Genomic DNA, 21145 nt, shown 5'->3' with positions numbered 1-21145 from the left:
TGGGGATCATGAAAAAGTGGTTTTTTTAAATTAGGAAATTATATATTTTTTTAAAACTACATTCAAATAATATTAAGTTTATGAAGTCAGCCACTTAAAAATTAGAAAATGCCAGAATTAAGGCTAACTGTGTAACCTTAATTTGACCCTCTTGTGTGTATGTGTTATGATACAGTCTTTAATTACACGATCACATAATACCTGATCACGTCATGGGCAACCTTAATTCTGGTGTTGCTTAACTTTGGAGTGCTTGACTTTGCAACCATAACATTCTTTTAACATAGGTTTTTTTGGGTGTTATATATTGCAGAAAAACTAAAGGAGAAGGGCCATTGGGATTTATAGAGTATCTCAGAGGTTGCAGCTGCATGGAGCAGTTAGATGAAATAGAGATGAATTCATTGGAGAAAGCGAGGTGAGTGTGCAGGGGAAAAGAACATGACTGACGTATAAAGGAACAAGGAGTCCTTGTAGCAAAAGACTAACAAATTTATTTGGGCATAAGCTTTCGTGGGCTAGAACCCACTTCATCAGGTGCTTGGAGTGGAAAATACAGGAGCAGGCATAAATACATGAGAAGGTGCTCTCTGAGGAAGAGAGAGAAGGTGGATGTCATACAACTGTTCAAAAGGCACAACAGGGCCAAAAACAAAAGGGCACAAACTTAGATAAAAGAAGGGCCTGCCATTATAGATGTTTAGAAGATGTCGCTTTAAGCAGAAGATAGTTAATATGAACCAAAGGCTGCTATAGACGTTTCAACTGTGGAATTCTATAAAGGAGTAGGTCCTATCAGAACCCCCAGTCCTGCGTTGGGGATAATGTCTAGCACTGCACTCTTTCTGCAGCGTGCCTCCCCATAGGAACATATGGCCAGCATTACTATGGCACTGCTGTAGCTCACACCTTCAGCTTGTACCAACATACAGCTTGCTTACATGAAGGTTAAATAGCTGCTCTTCCACAGGATATAAGATGTTAAGGAAATGTACACAAACCACACAAATCTAACTAAACAATGATAATTTATTAACACCTCTGCTTAAAAAAATTGAAAGAAGAAAAGAAAAGAAAAGAAAAGAAAAGAAAAGAAAAGAAAGACTGATCATAAGATCAATGAGCTGGACCTCAAACAATATTGGCCTTGCCTCATAACAGCATAAATAATACAGGTAAGAGAGAGCCACAGAGAGTGAATTAACTGCCTTTATTTTTATACCAGTGAATTCCAATATTACTATGGGCATGCAGAATTAAAGCCAAGTCTTCTACACATGTGGTAAAAGATGTATATATTGGTTGGTTGGTTTAATGTATTATCATTGTAACCTAACATCCACCTTTAGTTAACCTTTACAGAAGTAACTGCATATATGACAATTGTTCAGTGCTGTCACTGGTACATGTAACTCATGCATTTCAAACATTCACATACAGGATTTATCACAAAGCAGAAACAAGTGGCCCATGTGAAAATGAGACATGAGTGTGAGGCTTATAACCTTAAATTCCTTTGATTGCAAACTTGTTACATTTGCATGTAGCATATTCAATATTCTTCCCACATAAAATTTGCTCTTTAAACATCTACTAATAAACAAATACATCAATTACCCTGAATGCTATTGGAGCTCACATACCATTTGACCAACTTTTCTGAAAAATAAAAACAATATATATATATATATATATATATAATCTATACAGCATATAGACTGAAGGAGAATCCATTAACACACTATTATGAGATTAGTCCTATAGAGATATGAAAATAAGGATATATATTTAATAGTACTGAATGCTAGACGAGAGAAGAAACAGACAGCAATGGATAGGACAGGAAATCTGGAGTGTAGAACTTGACCAAATAACTGATTAAGATCAGGTAGATGAGGAAAAGAAAGGGGAAAGTAATGACCTCTGGTGTAGGAACCAAAGTGAAAGTGAACGACTAAATGTCCACATTTTAATTTTCACAATCATTTTTATGCTATCCTGGAAAGATCTAAACTAAACCATCCTAGTCCATGTGGGATCAGTAATAACGCAGAATACAGCCAGCTTGACAAAAGGATATGAAAATGAATTGTATTAAATGTTTGCCTTTTTTTATAGTCTGATCTCCTCCTAGGAGACCATATTCCCTGGCCATTCCACAGTTTGTCCATCCAGTTTGGCCTTTGTGTTCAACAACTGTGGGCCCTGTATGAATCACTTGTATGTGCATACATACACGCACACATACACACACACACACATATCTACATATCTCAACTTCTTATCTACTGTATAAACTGTCAGTAAAGTCAATCAGTTCCTTTCCCTGATTTGCTGTCCTTAAAAACACTTACTGGACTGAATCTACCGGTAAGGGTTTTGGTTAATTAGCAGTAATTGAAACTATAATTCATGCGGCTACAACGCATACAAAGTTCACATTGTAGTAAAAGAGTATATAGTCTCTATAAACACCGCATCCAGGATATGCCTTGTGTTTATGCTGAGAAAGTCTAAAAACAAAAACCCTGAAGAGTTTGTATTTAGGTCTAACAGTACTAAGTTGAGGTATTGTTGTCTTGTTACACAATATTCCTGTTTAGTGAAATTCAGTTTTCCAGTGGTTTAGTCTGGCGGTTCTGACAAAGAGCAGTTCCCATAGGCAGCCATGTGAAACACAAGTCTTATTGGCAAACACTGTTTGACATTTTTCTGTTAAGACAGGATGCAGTGGTCCTATTTTCTTCCAGTTGGACTTATTACAAAAAAAACACAATCTCAAAGAGCCATCAGCAGCATGATATTTGTTTTTCCCCCACACAGAGGTTTTGTAGATTTCCCAGTCCTTCTCAGATTGATGATAGTGTAGCACCTGCTGTTTCTGTTACATGTGGGATGCTACCCACCTCCATTTTTCCTTCATGTGAAATACCGACACTGTGTAGAGTCAATATAACAATAAGAAGTACACCGTAATTTTCCATAAGACCTAAGACAAAAGAGAATGTGCATCAGTTGCAATGTATGAAATATTTGACCATTAATGCATTTTTTTCTCCTTTATAAATTTACAAATATTGTATATAGATTGGCTGTGCCTAATTTGCTAGAACCCTTTAGTACCCAAATTGCCAACATATTGTGCATAGGCTCTGGGAGTAGCTTTCTGGAGGAATCAAGTCTGTTCACATAAATATAAAAACAAGAAACACCAACTACCAATACATCTGACAGCAAAACAGAGGTACAATTTCCACCTATACTCTATGTCATTCACCACTGCCAGTGAAGTTGATCCAGCGGAGTCCAATATACACTAGGGGTAAAATTCAGACCCTATTGAAGTCAATGGGAATTTTTCTAATCCTACTTCCTCCACAAATTCATTGTATAATCTTAGGTAAATCACATAGGGCCTAATCCAAAACCCAATGAGTCAACGAATGTCTTTCTGTTGATTTCAATAGACATTAGATTGCATCCATAAATTCCGTGCCTCAATTGTCCATTTCTGTGAAATAGGGATAACAATACATACACATCATGATGAAGCACTTTGAGATACCTGGTGAAAAACACTATATAGGTGCCAAGTATTATTATGGTATTGTGTGTGCGTGTGTAGGAGGCAGGAGAAATTGTCTTAGATTCATTGATTTCAACTGAGCTGTGATGATTTATGCAAGCTAAAGCTCTGACCCCAAGATTTTTATACAAATGCAATTTTGATGAGGGTTTTTAAAAAAGACGACTTAAATGATCTTTCACAATCTAGGTATACGTTGAAGCTGAGGTTTCTCATAAGTCACTAGTGGTTTTCAGTGTCTCCATTTTTATGGTACCCAGCTTAAGACAATGAAGGGGAGACTGATTTTTCAGAAGGGAGTTGCCCACCACATTCTGAAAGCCAGACCCCTTGAAGACATATCAAGTTGTACCCTAAAATTCAGGCACCCCAATAACTAGTCACTTTTGTAAATCTTGGCGTAAGCAATCGATCCTATCGAGCTGTGCAACCTCTTAGTCTGTGACTGTTCCAGCAATTGCACTAGGAGGATTAACACAACAGGCAGTTTGCAGAAATGTCCTGTGGTTTCTTATCCCTGTCAATTAGCACATTATAGTTTCACAGACTATGAGGACTCTGCAGATAATTTCATTTACAAATTAAATGTTTCCTGCTAGATAGTAATGATACCTGACAGTGAGATAGAGGTATGACTGTTGGAGGTAAAATGCTGACCAGAGGAAGCCACTTACACAAATGCAGACCAGGCAAATCAACAATAAGCAGATGTTACAATGAAGGATGCTGCCAAGCAGAATTACAGCTTTGCTTTTGTTTAGTATTTTTTGCAGATCGTTCTGGTCTTTGAAAATGCCTGCACTAATATATGACTGACTGGTTCGGAATCAAAGGAATCGCAGGTGTTGGACCCACAAGCTGGGCTCTTTCCCAGTAAAGGTGACATGCAAAGGATGAAATTGGCTTTGTGCCTTTTTTTCTTTCTTACAACTAACATGTCCTTATTTTTACAGCAGAAATTCTGGACTTGTCTACTCTTGAAAATGTTATGAAAACTAGTCTCATGAGAACATCAGAAAAGCAGGAAAGCTGAGATTCTCCAAGATATATTAACACATTAAGGGCAATTAATTATGCAACATGTGTGTACAATTCTCATTAACCACAATAGGAATCAGATGCATGTAGCTGAGAGTTGAATTTAGCCCTAAAAGTCAATACAATACAATTAGACTATATATGAACATCATTTCCAATTCATGCTTTAATAACCACACATGCGTTAGTGAAATACATTCTTGCAGCATTCTTTTGTTTTTGGTGCTCAGTCAAAAAATAAAATGAAGATAGGTTTGTCCATACCCAGGGAGATATGTTTTACATGTCAAATATCCAAAATCTTTTCCATCACAATCTTCTACTCCCTCGTGTCGGTAGCCATCTCCACAGTAAGCATGGTGGCATCCTAATGAACATGCAAGAAAAGGGCACCTTCACAACTGAGACAACCAAGTCAAGGATGCAGGAAAGACAAGCAGGACCATATTATTAAGGGCACAACATGAAACAGGGAATCCAACTGGCATCATAGTAAGACTGCCCACTCAGAAAGGGCTGGTTGCTCTTCATTATAAAGAATGTTCTTTGACTCAAATTGAAGTGATTAGGAAAAGGGAACGATTTAGGTTAGACAGGGCTCTAGGAATTAACCAAAGGAAGCATAAAATATGCTTAGGATAAACTTTGGGAGTTGGATTTTCAAAAGCCCCTATGTGACTTAGGAGCACAAATCCCAATGAAAGCTGTGGGACTAGTGCTCCTAAATCATATAGGTGTTTTTGAAAATCCCAACTTGGCTCTCTCCTTGGCATCCCATAATATCCAAGTATATTATGAAAGTAGGTTCCCCTACACAAGGATGTGTTATGTAGATCTATTGTTTCTCCATAAAAAAAAAATCCCATGTATCTGTGTACAGTGACTGCCAATGCAATGTCAATAGGCATGCAAGGTTACCCCAAGATGGGAGAGCAGAATTATTTCGTGTTCCAAGCAGCAGGAAGTAAGCTATCCAAGTCAGTAGCAAAACTCCCATTGACTTAAGTGGGAATAGGCCTTGGCTAGGTCCAAACTGTGGTATTCAGAGAGACCTTGGATTGGTAATTGTGAACCAACCTTGACTTTTTATGGCAATTGCTGTCTGTATCACTGTAATCATTTTTGGCTGGTCAATAACTGGCATTTGATTTTAAAGTCTGTGATTTTTCTAAGCATAACTTTAAAAGTTGAGACCATGTTCATTTAGCTGTGAAGCAAAAGTTAAAGGGAATTTAATCATTGTTAAGCAAACTACATTGATTAAATGAGCATGCAGAAGGAGTGGGGAAGTTGAGGATAATTATGAAAATTTGGTAATTTACTAATTGTTTATTTGTTTGAAGGAAGGGTGGTCTCCCCTGGAAATAACTCACTTATTACACCAGCGATCTATTTGTCAGAAATTGTTGCTTCTATATAAAGAACAATTAATCTGTTATACGATTAAATCAATCCAAAAGTTAGCTGTTTTCTTTTGATTCAGTCATAAGAGAATCACTGGCAGAAGTACATAGGTCCATGTATGAATGTTTGTTTAGTTTTCATGGGTGCTTAGTTTTCAGCTTTTTTGTCACATCAGTGTCATAACTGCATAGGTCCCAAGGGCTCTAGTCACTTGAAACTATGCTCAGTTTATAGCACTCTACAGTAAGGTGATGGGTTTTCTGGGACAGAGTGTGCTCACAAGGAAAGGGGGTGGATATAAAAGGGACAAAAGAAGCTTGCATTTTTCAGAGTCAACAAACTCACTCTGCATTGTGAAAAAGGCTCATCTCTCCTATGTTCTGCTAAAAGTGACTAGAAAGTAGTGAAGAGCTGCTGTATGTATGTCTGGGGAAGGGATGAGGTGATGAATGCCAGAGATAGCTCTAAAGTTATATTGTTTGTATGCTATCATTTGGCCTCTGCTTTCAGTGACCGGCTAAATGAAAGCTAAGTTTACTTAGCATGAAGCAGTCCTGGGTAGACCTAGAAGTGCACATATTGAGTCAAAATCTGATTCCACTGAATTCAGTGGAAAAACTGCAGTTAATCTCAATGGGACCAGGATCTGGCCCATTATTAATTCCTTCTAGCAGAAATAGGAACATTTGTGTCCCAATAGCCTGGACAAATTCCCAGCTGGGTAATTAGATCTTGCCTACCTAAAATCCTCACCTGTAGCCTCAACTGGTTAGAGCAGTCATCTCCACTTCCTGTCCTAAATGTTTGTACGATGCACTAACAAGTGATTTAACTGGGAATTGGTCCTGCTTCGAGCAGGGGGTTGGACTAGATGACCTTCTGGGGTCCCTTCCAACCCTTATATTCTATGATTCTATGATTCAAGGCACAGTCTTGCACTCAAAATCCCAATGATTTCCATGGAAGTTCTGCATATAAATCAATTGCAGGATCAAGCCCTTTAAAATACGTTTGTCATGTTCTAACTCAGAGGGGATTCCTGTTTGTGAAGTGTGAAAAGCATATTTGGGATCCTTTGAGATAAAAGGCTACATACAAGTTATTATTTTGCCTAGAGTTTATAGCAACTTGCATGCCTGATCTACTCAAAATGCAGCTGTCGTACCTTCCTTTTCAACATCGGTGTTCAGTTTGCAAACAGTCGCCTAAAGGTCCCACATAAGACGTCATGGACTGCACATGTGATTGACATTATGGTTTGTTTAAAGAAAGAAATAACACTTCCCACATGTGACTTACTTATACAGTCATCTGTCACAATAGTATTGCCATCATCACATTCTTCCCCATCCTGGATGATGCCATCTCCACAGGTGCTGCCATCCTCTACAGGGTAATCCACAGGATAGAAAGGGGTAAGCTATCCAAATAAACACATGACAATTACCAGAACTGAACTATCATTATCATTAAAAAGGTAAAGCGGGTGACAGAGATGGGTACAAGCCACATAGTTTGGATCCAAATGGGATCTTTGCCAAAGTTTGGGGTTTTCCAGGATTTGGTGTGGCCTACTACTGAGCCGGTTGGGAACCTGGGATCTGGATCTAAACTTCTTCAGGGTTTAGTGAATGTCTGAAGGTTTGATCTGAGCCTGCCTCCAAAGAGACATTTTTCAGGAATTGTCAGTACAGCGGAACCTCTGGGAACTGCTTTACATTGTAACCAGGTATTCAGATCATGTTATTTCAAGGTGTGTACTAAAAGGGTCTCACACAGGGCCTGATTCAAAGCCCACAGAAGTCAACTTCAGTGACCTTTAGATCAAACCCTTACAGCTGTGTGCAACTCAGAGGTTTTGGTTTGCAGGCATTTGTACAAAACTTGTGTTTTTCACAACTTCTCATGAGTTATGGCTTTGTACAGGGTCCAAACACTCTGGCAAACCTGTTACATTTTGCCTTATGGGTCAAATACCAAAGCCTCTCTGCTACTTGTAGCGGGGTGGTCACCCGTTCCGGCCTTAAAGGGCTTAAAACAGCCCAGGAGCAAGCAGTTCCCAGGCTGATTGGGTGAAGCAGGCTCAGCTCTGGCCATGCCCCAATCAGGGCTCAGCTGGCCCTTATAAGAGGGCAGTGGGCCAGGAGCAGACACTCTCTCTGCCTTTAGAGGGAGAAGGGCTTGGTTGCTGGGGAGCTTGAGATGGTACCTGGAGTGGAGCAGGGCTGGGGAAAGCCAGAGAAGCTGGGAGGCTCCAGACTGGAAAAGCCCCAGGCTGCAGGCCTGGCAGATGGCCTAAAAAGGGGTACTGGCATTGCAGGGGACAGCCAAAGACTGAGGCAAGGTGGGGATAGTGGGTGGGGGTTCCCTGGGGAGGGGAGACCCAGATCTGTGTGGGGTACTGCCAGGGGGCAGCACCTCAGGGAAAGGGGCAGTGGGGTCTGGGAGGGACACAGGGGCAAGTGGGACACCAGCCTGCAGAGGGCACTCTGGAGGCTGGAAGAGCTAATTCCCTGAGAGACCAGCAGGGGGTGCCGCAGGGGTGAGTCCTGCCCTGTGACACCACCCTAATACACAAAATTCAACCCCAGTTTGTTCACCAGTTGAGCCAGCCTCACAGGGAGGTTTCCAAAATCTGAAACCATTAACAATTTAATACCAATAGTTAAGATTCCAGTGAACACGAATTCCAAAATTTTAATCAGTTCTGGCAGTGCTCCACTTTTTAGGAGAAGTTTCCACAGAAAATAATTAGATGCTCAAACACTGGGGAAAAATGAGCATTTTTCTTTTAATTTTTCTTTATGCAATCCAAAGTTCAAAAGCACAAATCTTGTTTTTAAAATGGAACATAAATCTTCATGAAATCAGATGCCTTCTGAGAAATTCATCCTGTTTTTACCTGGATTGGAAGCCATCCGATGGTATCCTTGAAATACAGAGATCTCTGATCTCTTCGAAAGGCTAAAGCATTTTCAGTATTCAGCCGGTCCAACTCCTCCTGATTGTTCACCACAAAAATCTGGGACACAGAAAACAAAATCACTGAGGATCCTTTCAAACAGCGTTTCACTCATGGGGTCTAGTTTGCAGGGTTGACAAACAGCTCTACATATGTTGATAATCAAACAGAAACATTATTTAATAGATTGATTCCAAAAGCAGCACTGTATTAATAATACCAGGCTGAAATGTAAACCTGTGCGTTTCCAGGTCACCCAAGGACAGCTAGTAATTGTTAAGAGAGATGAGTTTTAAAGAGCTAGTGTCTCAGTTTCCTAGGACCAAATTTTTTGAACTCAGCACAACGGCTATTCCCACAACAATGCTTGTGCCAGCCCATGCCTGTGCAGAAGCTCCTATACACAAATGGGTATTTGGAGGAGCAGTTACAAAACACATGCACACCAAAGGGTTTTTGGGGATACATTGAGTGTGCCACCATTTCTTCAGGCACATTCACTACAAAATAAACAATTAATTGCATTGCTAGAGGCCCTACTTAGCTTTTATTACTTTGTTCAGACTTCACTGGCATGGAAACCTGTACTTCTCTGTACGTGTCTGTTTCTATCCAAAGCAAATTTTTTAATTGAATAGAAAAATTAGTTCAAAACTAGGAGAAATAGAATGAGCTTCTCCCTTCCCAAATTCTTTTATGTCTCAGCCATTGAAATTTGGCAGCAAGAGGCATTAAGCTGTAATCTCTTCCTTTAGCAGTTTAATCAAATTAATTTTAGCAGGATTCAAAACATTTTTAAATTAAGAAAAAGTAAATGGATTTAGTAACATAATGTCTGAGCCTGATTTCCACTAAGATAAACAGAATTAGTTCTTTTTAAAAAATCAAGGGTAATTTATTTTTACATAGCATGACAATATCCCAGGGCCCCTAACAAAACTCAGCACCATTAAAAACAGCATGGAATAAAAATGCCTTCAGTTCAAATGAAGGAAGACAGGGAAGACTAGAGTCTCCCTCCCCCAACAAGAGTTGAATCTGCAACTGTAAAGCATTCGCGGTTAAAAGAGGAAGGCCCAATACGGTAGCTCTAACTTCAGTTGAAATCAAATGGCAGTTTTGTCTTCTCAACCACTACAAGTTTGAACCCTTCGTATCCTGAACACTACAACAAATCTAAACATTAAAATGAGCCACAGTTACGGAGAAGAAGACTGAAGCAGGTTAATGACATGTGAACCTGAGCTGATACTTTACACAAAGCCAACAAAGAGCTCCCAGAATGGAGAAAACATTGGGGTTGTGACATGCTGTGAAAGGAATGATGACTTGTAAATGTGAGTAGGTGTCTACTGAATTATTCAGCTCTGGTTGGAATCCTGCTCATAATGAAACCTAGCAAGCCAGGCCAGGAGATATCTCTCCTGATCTTTTATGGTTGCATCTGTCTCAGCATGTCACTTTTCTTTAGGTGATATAAGGGGACTCCAATGGTGCACACAAAGATGGCTTTGAAGAGGAGACATATAAGTGCAAACTTAAATCCAAATTCTTAACACTCAAGTGAGTAAGGACAAATGGAGTAAGCCAGTAGAATTGCCAAGAAGGGAGCATTGCTCAGGAGGTGGTGGGATGCAACCAATGACAACTCAGTTTTATTAGGATATGGCTTCCAAGATTGCCTCCTTTATCCAGTACCCATTAACATTCAAACTGAGTATCAATAATAAAAGCAACCTCAAAATATACTGAGGTCAGAGCAAATGTCTGCAATTCCAAAATAGGGAATGCTAGAAATGGGCTAAACCACATACCCAAGTCGGTGTTATTTCAAGACAGTCCATAGTATCCAAACACACCAAGTCTTGGGGCTTGTTATAGGATACAAGTCCCTCACCTAGACTGACTCTCAAGATTTATATACTAGAAATAAAACTCTGAAGCACACTTATGACATTTAGACAAGTTCTCCCTTTGATCCAGAAGTTTGGCCAACACAGTGCCTTTAAAATCAAAGCGCTTAAAAATCATTTACTTAACCTCCTAACAAGCTGCCTTACCGCAGGGACTTTTGGATAGCTGTGTCCAATCACGGATTCCTCATATGGTGGGATATTCACATTTTGTGGGGGTTTGCAGAGACATCTCCCTGGAGGCCCTGGAAGCCCTCTTTCCCCTTTTGGTCCTATTGCTAATTGTCCTAGGAAGCAAAATACCAGGCTGCCATGTTATGTCACTACTGCACAGAACATAAACCCAGCCTCAGAGGGGAACAGCTGAATGTGGACTACATAATACCAGTAAGTTGAATTCACATCTGTCTAAGGTCTGGGCGCTGTGAGGTGCTGAGTGTTATCTCCCATAGACTTCACTGAGAGTTCAAGGAACTCATTGCTATGTGGGAGCAGGTCTTAAGAGTGCCTATATTAACAGTATGGGGAGGGACATCATCACAGGGTGAGGTTTTAGGATAATAACTCAAATTATTGGACCAAAAAGGTTTGGAATTAGCAAATCTGATATGTGGAGCTTTCTATGGGTGGAGTGGAACCTTTAGAATTAAATCTCAAGATCTTGGTTGCCCTCCCATCAGTATGGAGAAAACATTGCTTTGGAATTTTCCAGCTGATTTAGTCTATGCCTAGGTGTTTCTTATTGAGGGACATCAGCTGTATGAAGATCCATTCCCAGGCAGCCACCAGCGCCATAAGTGTACTGTTTCCAAGCCACTGCAAAGAAGGTAACTCTCGCCCACTGAATAAGCCAAGAGGCGGCAAAGGGAAAGAGAAAACTGAGCAGATGAGCAGCAGCACAACCAGCTGGTGCCCATCTGAGACACTCTTGGTTTCCAGCCATTTGTTTTAGTAAAAAAAAAAAAACGAACATATTTTTTTACGCTTCATTATAAAATCATTAGGGAAAAAAACCTGACTGTTAATATCAACTATTGCTGCCTCAGTATCAGATTCTGTGTTGTCCCACGTGTCTAGATTTTGTCATCTCCAAAGAGAGAGAAATCTGCCTAGGGTTTGAGTGAATTCGTATGTTTGAATTTGTATATTTTTCAATAATATGGTTCTTCCTTCCTCCATCTCCCAACCTCTGCCTTTATCTCTGCAATACACACAAAATGCAGACTGCAGGGGTATTTGCATCACACATGAGGAGAGAGAGACTCCTTTTCATCTCTCCCATTTCCCCCCCTCCTTCTCAGCTGTTATTGTGGCATCACTTATATCGGATATGCTTCTCTTTTGCAGAGCAGTTCAGGGTGGGGCTGCACCACGTGATTAGAAGGATCAATCTTGCTTTGTAAGCTGGAACATTTTGAGAAGGAAGGCTCCTGTCTCCCAGGATCTACTATGAGGACTCACTAATCCTCCAAGGCTGCCATAGCTTTTCCTCTTCCTCAAGCCCATCACCACAGGATGTGGTTTTAGGATAAGAACTTTCTCTCTCATGTGTGCTGCAAATGCCTCTGTGCTCGGGTATATGGCAGAGATTGGGGGAGGGAGGAAGACTCTTATTACTGAATATTATACAAACAAATTCACACAAATCCTAGGCAGCTTTGTTTCTCTTTGGAGATGAAGAAAGCTAGACATTTGCCACAACATAAAAGCTGATACCGAAGTTGCAATAGTTGCTATTAACAGTTAAGTGTCTTTAGGGAATCTTATGGGCCAGATTATCCGTTTTTATTTAAATATTAGCAACCATAACAGATGCTTCAGAGGAAGTAGAACCAGCATAATGGACAATCATGGAACAACCTGCCCACAGGGGAAGTCTCTTCCTCAACCCAGGCAGCTTGCGGCTGAACAACCAAAATGTCATGGAAGTTTCTGTGCCGATACCTGTTTAACAACATGATACAGGCCAGAAGAGGGGGTGAGGGAGGGAAGATGGGGAAGATGACTGCTAAGAGTGGCATCTCTTACCTGATACTGAAGGTCCTGGTGGACCTGGTTGACCTGAAGGACCAGGCCTGCCAGGTGGACCCATAATTCCAGCAGGTCCAATATCTCCCTTTTGTCCCTAGCATATGAAAAACATTCATTAATGACACAGCAAATTAGTGTCTACTACATTTAACATAAACAAAGCAGATTCACCAGTGGAAACACATACATTGTACACTTCATACTCGCCATGCATGGGGACACTGGAAAGGGAAACCTACCTTATTCTCATACATGAATGAGGAGGAAAGTCCTACTGTGATTCTGCTCTGAGATTAGACTATGTAAAAGTGGCGCCATCTTTCTAACTAGATCTGTTCTCTGTGTGTAGTCAAAGTCATCTCTGCTGATGTGAGTGATTGAAATTAGGGTTCACTCCTGTTAGCCATGCAGGAGGCAACGCAGAGTGAGCTGGATTCTACTGCTCCTTGTGCATCATCTACAGAATTGTTTACCGAATTCCAATCTATACTTGGTGCAAACCCTTTGATGGTTGGGCTTGTGCTGAGGTGATGGAGGAGGATATAATTTGCTGACATGACAGTGGGGTTGTCCTGCAGAACTTTTACAACTGGTTATAATGCACAAGGAGGGAAGCTTGATTTTTGTTGCCTAGGCTGAGTTTTCAGGGCTGGCAGAAAAAAATTCTTTTCACCTGTAAATGGAGCAAATCTGATCTTGGAATCAATGAGACACAATAAACGTGGAACCCCAGGATGCCATTTTTATTGCCACTTTTTGGGCTAGGGTTAATTTTTTCAAAAGCCACTTAGGAACCTAAGTCCTATTTATACAACTAATTTGGAGCTCGAGTCCTACCGACTTTCACTTAGGTCCATTTGAAAATTTTGCCCTAGGACTTCACAGCATCTGCCAGTTCTTTGCCTGTCTCTAGCCAGTACTGTCTCTTTCATACGCTTTAAAAGCACCCATGCAGATATTAATAAAAAAGAAATGCCAGTTAGAAAAATAGATCAAATCCAAATTGCTCAGAGACCCAGTTTCCTATTAGAGATGTTTCTGAATTTAATATGATGGCACTTATTTAAGATAGTTATATTTATCTTATCTGTACGGTACCTGAGGATTACGTTTCTCTCTCTCTTTTTTTTCTAAAAACGGATCAAGAATTCCGTGATGCATCACTTAGTCCATGGTTTACATAACTGGTATGACCTTGATACAACAAGACACACCATTTTGCATGGTAAAAACTGTATATATTGTATTAACTTTCCTTTAATCCCAAAGGTGATGAATTCCAATGAGATGGTGTAATTCTAGGGTAACATGCGTTCAGAGGATAACGACAGGCCACTGCACGTCTTGTTTCAGAGTAACGGAGAGTACACATAGCCATGTATACTAAAATAATTTTGTGTTATATAATACTCTGTATCCCATGGATAACTTTAAATGTCATCTGCAGTATCTGTAGCCAGGGCCCATCCAGAATTAATGGAATATTTCACTTTGTTTAAATAATCGCTTTTTCACCAATGAACCTTAGTGTCCATGTGAATATTCATGTTGATGGGCAAAATTGCTTACATTATGCAATGGGTATACAAAACTGGCAGAGCACAAGAATAAAAAATTGAGCAACAACCAAGAAACTTCCTAGGAAACCTCCCTCCCCCTCAAAATGAATATATGGCAGAGGAAATAAACTGTCATATACTGGCTGTCTGAGAGGTGCTTGATTTCCATGTGCAATATACTGGATGAACAATCAACTAATGCTCCTTGCTCGATGCAGATAGAGCAAACCAGGACAATAATTTACACTTGAATGTCTTTTGCCTTGTTTCTTTTCACGAATCCCTACAGCACTTGGGAAAGCTCTTCTCAAAGACAAAATTTAATCTTCCCAGATGCAGGGAACCAGCCCTCTAGAAGGGCCTTTTTCCAAGTAACACTATTCGCTCATGATCGATATAAGACATTCTACCTTGTCAACACTGAAATCCTGGATTGGCTACTTAGTGTCAATTTCCATGCCGCAAAACTGAGGGAATGGTCCTTTTTATGTCAGTTTGTGAGCAGCAAGGCTGTGACTTCTGAGTTCCACAGTCTGCCTGTCTTTTCAGAATGGATATGCCCCTGAAGACTCAGCACACAACTGAAGAAGCCAATGAGATAATCAAGATGGATCTCAGAATGGAACTGGAAGTAACACTTTCTTAATTTAGCTGCTATGCAGACATTTATACAGGGATGTCAGCTGTTTCTGGAGACAGGAAACAGCTCTGTGTGGGTGAAAGCTATCTTCTCTGTTTAACAAATAGCCATTTAAATACAGATTTCCCATTTAACACAAGCAACATAACAGGCCAGCAAAGCCTTAAAACAACATTGTAAAGTTTTTTTTAAAAAGAGAAAATAAAAATATCAGCTTAGTTGATCAACAACAAAGAGCGAAACCCAATTTTCAACCTAAGCACAACTAAGATTAGTGCTCAAATTAACATTTAGACACCCAGAGAGTACTCGGATGCTAATGTCCAAACATGGGATTTTGACTTCTAATTTAGGGCCAGATTAAAGTACCCGTAATCTTGTGGAATGGTACTTTACACCACAAGTACTCCTATAAATCAATGGGATTACTTATTGAGTAAAATACTACTTAATGTGACAAAGCTCCCAAGCTCAAAAACTGGTAAGATCAAAAGTTACTGCAACTCCAAGTATTAAAGAACTGTGAGCACTGTGCCTTCTCTCTATTTAGGCATCAGAGGCTGACATCTGTGCCCTTTCCTTCTGGTGGGACAAATTAACACAGTGTAAGAAAGATGTCAGAGGGTACATAGCAACTTTTAAAAATTCACATCTGAAAGGGCAAAATTCTTCTCTCCATATCATGCGACAGACCTATTTTGCATATTCTACATTTAGTTTGTACTCTATTTTTAGGATTAACCCTGCAAAAAACTGGTATTTAAAAATTTCCCACATGGTAAGGCATTATCTCACATAGACTTATTCCTACTGACACTGCACCACCAGCAAATCAGATCAATGATTCAGATTTTCAGTGCTGGGTGTAACCATCTTGCAAATAAAATACCTGCAACTGGCCATTGAACATAAGCTTCTACAAAGGAACTGCTGGAGCTCCTGCAACTGTATGCAAATATTATTGTTTAAAATTGGTTCAGGCTGTAAAGGAAGCAATACAAGGAAACGTACTAAAAATGCAACTGATGATGCATATTAGCTCTTCTGAGTTCATAATTAATGTAATACTTCTAATTACTTGGAGAAACGTATACAACTTGTATTGGAGAAGCTTGCATCAACGTCCTTATACAATTATCAGCTTTTACACCTAATCCCAAAGAATTTGAAGATGTTTGTTCTATACATATAATTATTTTGAACCCCCCAAAAAGAACAAGTTACTATAATATTATTTCATCTGGTGAATCCTGTACCAGATTTCAATTATTTTCATTTTAAAAGTTGCTACGTGCCCTCTGTCACCATTTTAAGAGTGCATGGATTTATCCTTTGTATGCAGTACTATGATGATTGGTTCCATACATGTAACCAGGATGATTAATCACTGCGATCTCAATGCGATCTCAGGATCTACTCCATAAAGTAGAAGAGACAGTAAGAATGTTTTGTAACAGCTTCCTTTCTTTACACTGAGGTGCGGTAACCTCAAAGGTCCCAGCAGTCTGATCTGTGTGGACAGAGACCCATGCAAAGACCATTTGAACTCAAGGGGGCCGTGCCCAGGCACAAGGGTCTATCCATGTGGATCCAATTGCAGGATTGGAATTTAAAATGGCACTGGAGGCATACTTAGTGCTTACACAGTAACATTACTGTGTTTTTGAAGTACAAACCAATGGTTCTTGTGAGTCCACAATGTATTAATCTAGTCCATTAGAGTGCCAAGTGGCTCTTTTCCAATGCACACAAGCAGTTTCTCTCTGAGTCTGGTCACTGTTTAGCCAAGCTGAATATATTTAATCTTCCCTCATAAATCAATTCCTCCAGTCTCTAATCATCTTTCTTGCTCTTCGCTGAACTCCAGTTGATATATTTCTGGCATGTGGTGCCCAGGGCTAAATGCAGTATTCTAGGCATGGCGGTCTTGCCAGAACCATAGGAGATGGATTATAACCTGACACCTTTGGTTACACAACCCAGAGCCCCCATTTACTTCAGCATTACTGCCTTCCAGCTTTCTACCTCTTACTAATTATTTGTATTTTATATTCATTCATAGATTAGAAGGCCAGAAGGGACCACTGTGATCATCATCTACTCTGCCTTCAAAAACTGCAGTTTCCCATCAGGAAATAAAACTCTGGCCTCCAACATGACAGGCAGGGATACTCACCACTGGGCTAACAAGGAAGGGTCTAGAAGTGTAATTCTGGTGGGATTCAAACCCACAGTCTTTGAATGCCCTCCCAGCTCTAGAAGTCCAATGCATGACAGAGCCACTCAAAGTGCATTTAAGTGCCGCTGAGATTTGAACGCAGTTTGCTGGATTCAGAGTGTAGCGTGCCAATCATTACATTGTGGAACCACTAGCATTACCCCCTTGACATATTTGTTCCAGGTTGAGAGTAACATTGCTATTTCCTACACATATTTCTAATTTTGCACCACTGGATAGTTTGTTTTCATCTCAGATGCCACGTTGTAGTGACTGCTGGTAAATGATGACAGTGGAATGTTTCTGATTCCAAACCAAACTTGGAAAGCAGACTATAAAGGCTTCCTCCAATTGGTTACTTCCAAAACCTTTCCTTAGAGTGGAAATGGGATACCGTGCAGTGTTTACACCAGGGCCAATGAACTCTGCCCCACTCTGCTGCTGAGGGCAGATGTTAGGGATGCTCTGATCATGTACAGTGGCTTCCCAACTCCATGTGGGTGAGAAAGTTAGTTGGGGACACTAAGGACCAGATGCTGGCCTTCACTATGGCCTCGCCAGTGCCCCAACAGGTCCATAAAGCCAGCTTACCTGGCTGGCTAAGAATTGTCTTAGCCTGAAGAATCTAGTGCCACCCCTTCTCACAGCCCCCAATGGCAACAGCATGGCTGGAGTATCACTGCATGCTGGGTATCCCTGTCTGCCATAACCATCCCTGGGACTATTGACATCTGGGGGGAAATTAGAGCAGCCTTGACTCCAGGCCAGCCTCAGTACTGGGGAGCCACAAAGGTTTTTTGTGGCTCCACTGTTGCTCCCAACACTTTGGGTCCTGTCCTGTGCTGACTGTACCTCAGTGGGACCAGAGAACCAGGCCCTCATTTGAGTTGAGAGTCAGAACGGGGATACCCTCGCTGCCAGCTCTGACAGGGAAATGTCAACGAGGGCAGGGGTTTGGAGCCTATCAGCTGTAAGAACTACACCCCTGCCATGCAGCTTGGCACTCAGAGGGAAGATCACAGCCCTGTCTGAAGTTACACTCAACCAAAATCTTATCAATCTAGGAAAAATTACATTTCAGATAACATACAGCCTGACCTTCGACCTTCAAATTCTGACTGTATGACTGGTCAGTCTTGAACTTCTACACAAGTAGAACACTTACATTATATACTGTATGCATGCACACACACACACGTGCGTGCTCACCCCCCCACCTATATAGTTATATATATAGTTATATATATAGTTATATATTCAAAATCATCCAATTTCTATGCAGAAAAAGTGGAGAGAATCAATGTAACAAAATATTGGTGCATGAAATGACAGAGGATCTAATCACTCATCACAACCACACAAGTCCCAGAAAACTCGTAAAGAGAAAACGTAGGGTTCCTACTTGTTTGCCTCGTTTTCCTGGTCTTCCAATAGGTCCTCTGTGCCCAGGCACTCCAGGTTCTCCCTTTGGACCCATTTCTCCCTTTGGGAGTCGGGGGTGGGAGGGAAAAGAAGCAGGACTTAAGTATATAAATATGTATTAAATTGGTAATATGTGTCTTATACAACACAGCAGGTAATTCAGTACGTTCAATGTACACTATTACTCTATGTACACAGTCTGGCCCTAAGAGAATACCACTGTTGTTGTAAAATATATTGGCAGTTTGTGGTTATAACTAAATACTTTTAAAAATATACTTTAAAATTTTAACTTATTTTTTTACCCAAAATCCCTCAGAAATGTCCCTCATCTAAAGAAGAAGCCAGCTGGCGAAATTAGAAACAGGTTAGCAGACATGGAGTTATCCAGGCAATTTGGCTAACAACCCTCTTTCTGACACATTTAGAAGTATCTAGGTTTGCTGCAAGGATCCATAAGTAATAAGATCACCAGTAAGAAAGGTGATCAGCTCTTTCCTTTGCTATCCCCCTCAAAAGTAGTCATTATTTTCTTAACCTAATTTCCCAGACAAAATGGGATTATGATTGTTACATATAGACCTTCCTTTAAGGATTCTGCCCATAAAACAATCTTTAAATCTGAATTATAATTATTTGTCTAGTTCTTGATAAATGGAGGTACCAAAGCCAGTCAGGGTAAGCCCAGCTATTTAGAAGCGGGTCATTCTAAATCAGAATACTATTTAATAGAGAGGTTTAATAACAGCATACAATTGGGTCGGCTATAAAGTCACAAACAAGAGTTTGGAAACTTAAAGTGGGGGCAAGTTTCTGATCAAATAAATATTCCTGAAAAGAGAAATGAAAAAAATAACTCACCTTAGCCAAAACCTGCAGTCTTCACCTAAAATAAAAAGACTGCAGGGTTTGGTTCAAGGGATGCAAAATACTGGTCAACTGATTAAAATGAAACTCTCAATTTTTTGACACCCTATGACCAAGTTCCATGGTTCTGGAACTTAGATGCTGCTGAAACCACCCAATGAACCAAGTGTCTATGTGGATGCTTACATAAATTTCTAAGCAGACCCTATATCATGTTTACTTACTTTCTGCCCCAGCATTCCAGGGAAACCTATATACCCCTGTAAAGCAAAAGATGAGAGTAATCCAAAACACGCTGAGTGATCTTTGACAGCATAGCATCAGTTTTTGTTTTGATTTACTCCAAAGGAGACAATATATTGAGATTTTGTAGCCAGACAATTTGTCCAGACACATTTTCATTATAAACGGGCAGCAGCCTCTTTGTGCCACAGTAGCTTGAAGATGAAAAATCCCTGGTGGCCAGGGCTGCGTGTGGCTCTTTTAATTAGCCAGAATGGGCTACCAGAGATCTCGAGGGTCTTAACACAATGCAATATGCTTAACATGTCCCAGCACCCTAACACGGGAGAATATTCTTCACTCACTGGCTGAAATGTAAAGGTCCCTGAAACTCCTCCTCCTAGCTGATTGATGAAGGGGCCATATAACCCAAGAATTACTCTAGGGTCAGTGATGGAGGCATTTCTGTGAACTCTCCTTCTTAGCAGCAGTTCTACAAATTCCTGGCACAAGAAGGCGATGATTACTGTTAGGCCATGTATAGCTAACAAATATTTTTTGTGATTACTATGTAGAATCTCATTTACCCCAAAAGACCACTGATATTTTGATCTGGACAAGGCCCAGAGCATTAATCAGATTCCTGTACTTACATCGGGAGGGACTCACATTCTATGTGGTTGGGAATTTAATTTTATGGTAAAAAATCCACATCATCAAATCTCAGTTTATTTTCAGAACAATGTGATATTATCAGCTAAACCCATTTGAAAAGGATTTTTAGGCTGGTTTATGTTTGCTCAGGTTTAATTTAAAGCCAGTGTGAAACCAAAAAACGTACCTTGTCTCCTTTGAGGCCTTTGTCACCCCTCTCTCCTCTGGCTCCCTGGGGGGAAAATGGTAGAAATAAAGACAATTGTTACTGTTTCATAGGGGATTTTTTTCTTGTCTGTGTGAAGCATTAAGCAGGCGAAGGCAATTTAGTAACATATAGTAACATTCACAGTGTGTGGCAGACAGCAGATTACAAATTCACTTAAAAACTTTCTTTATTATTAATATTTATATTACAGCAGTATCTAGATTAGAACTCATTGGAAAAAAGGGCACATTTGCTAAACTTGAATTTTTTCAACCGGCTCTAGTCTGGAGGCTGCAAACATTGTGCTATGCACCATCTTCACACATGGTAAGGGACTTTCTCTGCGCCCGCCCCCCCGGAGCCTATGATCTAAACAGATGATAGACAAAGGAGGGATTACTATGCTTATTTTACAGATGAG

The 21145-nt window shown here is 40.3% G+C and overlaps 1 protein-coding gene across 3 annotated transcripts in view; it reads right to left on the bottom strand.

The window, feature by feature from the left end:
• Positions 1 to 1191: 1191 nt before the first annotated feature.
• COLQ (collagen like tail subunit of asymmetric acetylcholinesterase) overlaps positions 1192 to 21145 on the bottom strand; it is a 67827-nt gene continuing 47873 nt past the window's right edge. For 2 of the 3 annotated variants that reach the window (XM_048838509.2, XM_048838510.2), the window contains 9 exons: positions 20704 to 20748; positions 19865 to 19900; positions 18754 to 18834; positions 12932 to 13028; positions 11051 to 11190; positions 8931 to 9050; positions 7328 to 7448; positions 4889 to 4991; positions 1192 to 2989 (listed from right to left, as the gene is read on the bottom strand). In XM_048838509.2, coding sequence (XP_048694466.1) covers positions 2920 to 2989; positions 4889 to 4991; positions 7328 to 7448; positions 8931 to 9050; positions 11051 to 11190; positions 12932 to 13028; positions 18754 to 18834; positions 19865 to 19900; positions 20704 to 20748 — 813 coding nt within the window. In that variant the 3' untranslated portion in view covers positions 1192 to 2919. Of the gene's footprint in view, positions 2990 to 4886; positions 4992 to 7327; positions 7449 to 8930; positions 9051 to 11050; positions 11191 to 12931; positions 13029 to 18753; positions 18835 to 19864; positions 19901 to 20703; positions 20749 to 21145 lie in introns of those variants that run through there. The other variant, XM_075125763.1, reaches the window with a different exon arrangement.

This window comes from Caretta caretta, chromosome 2 (genome assembly GCF_965140235.1).
Source record: "Caretta caretta isolate rCarCar2 chromosome 2, rCarCar1.hap1, whole genome shotgun sequence".
Taxonomy (NCBI): Eukaryota; Metazoa; Chordata; order Testudines; family Cheloniidae; genus Caretta; species Caretta caretta.
This window is presented reverse-complemented; position numbering and strand designations above follow the sequence as displayed.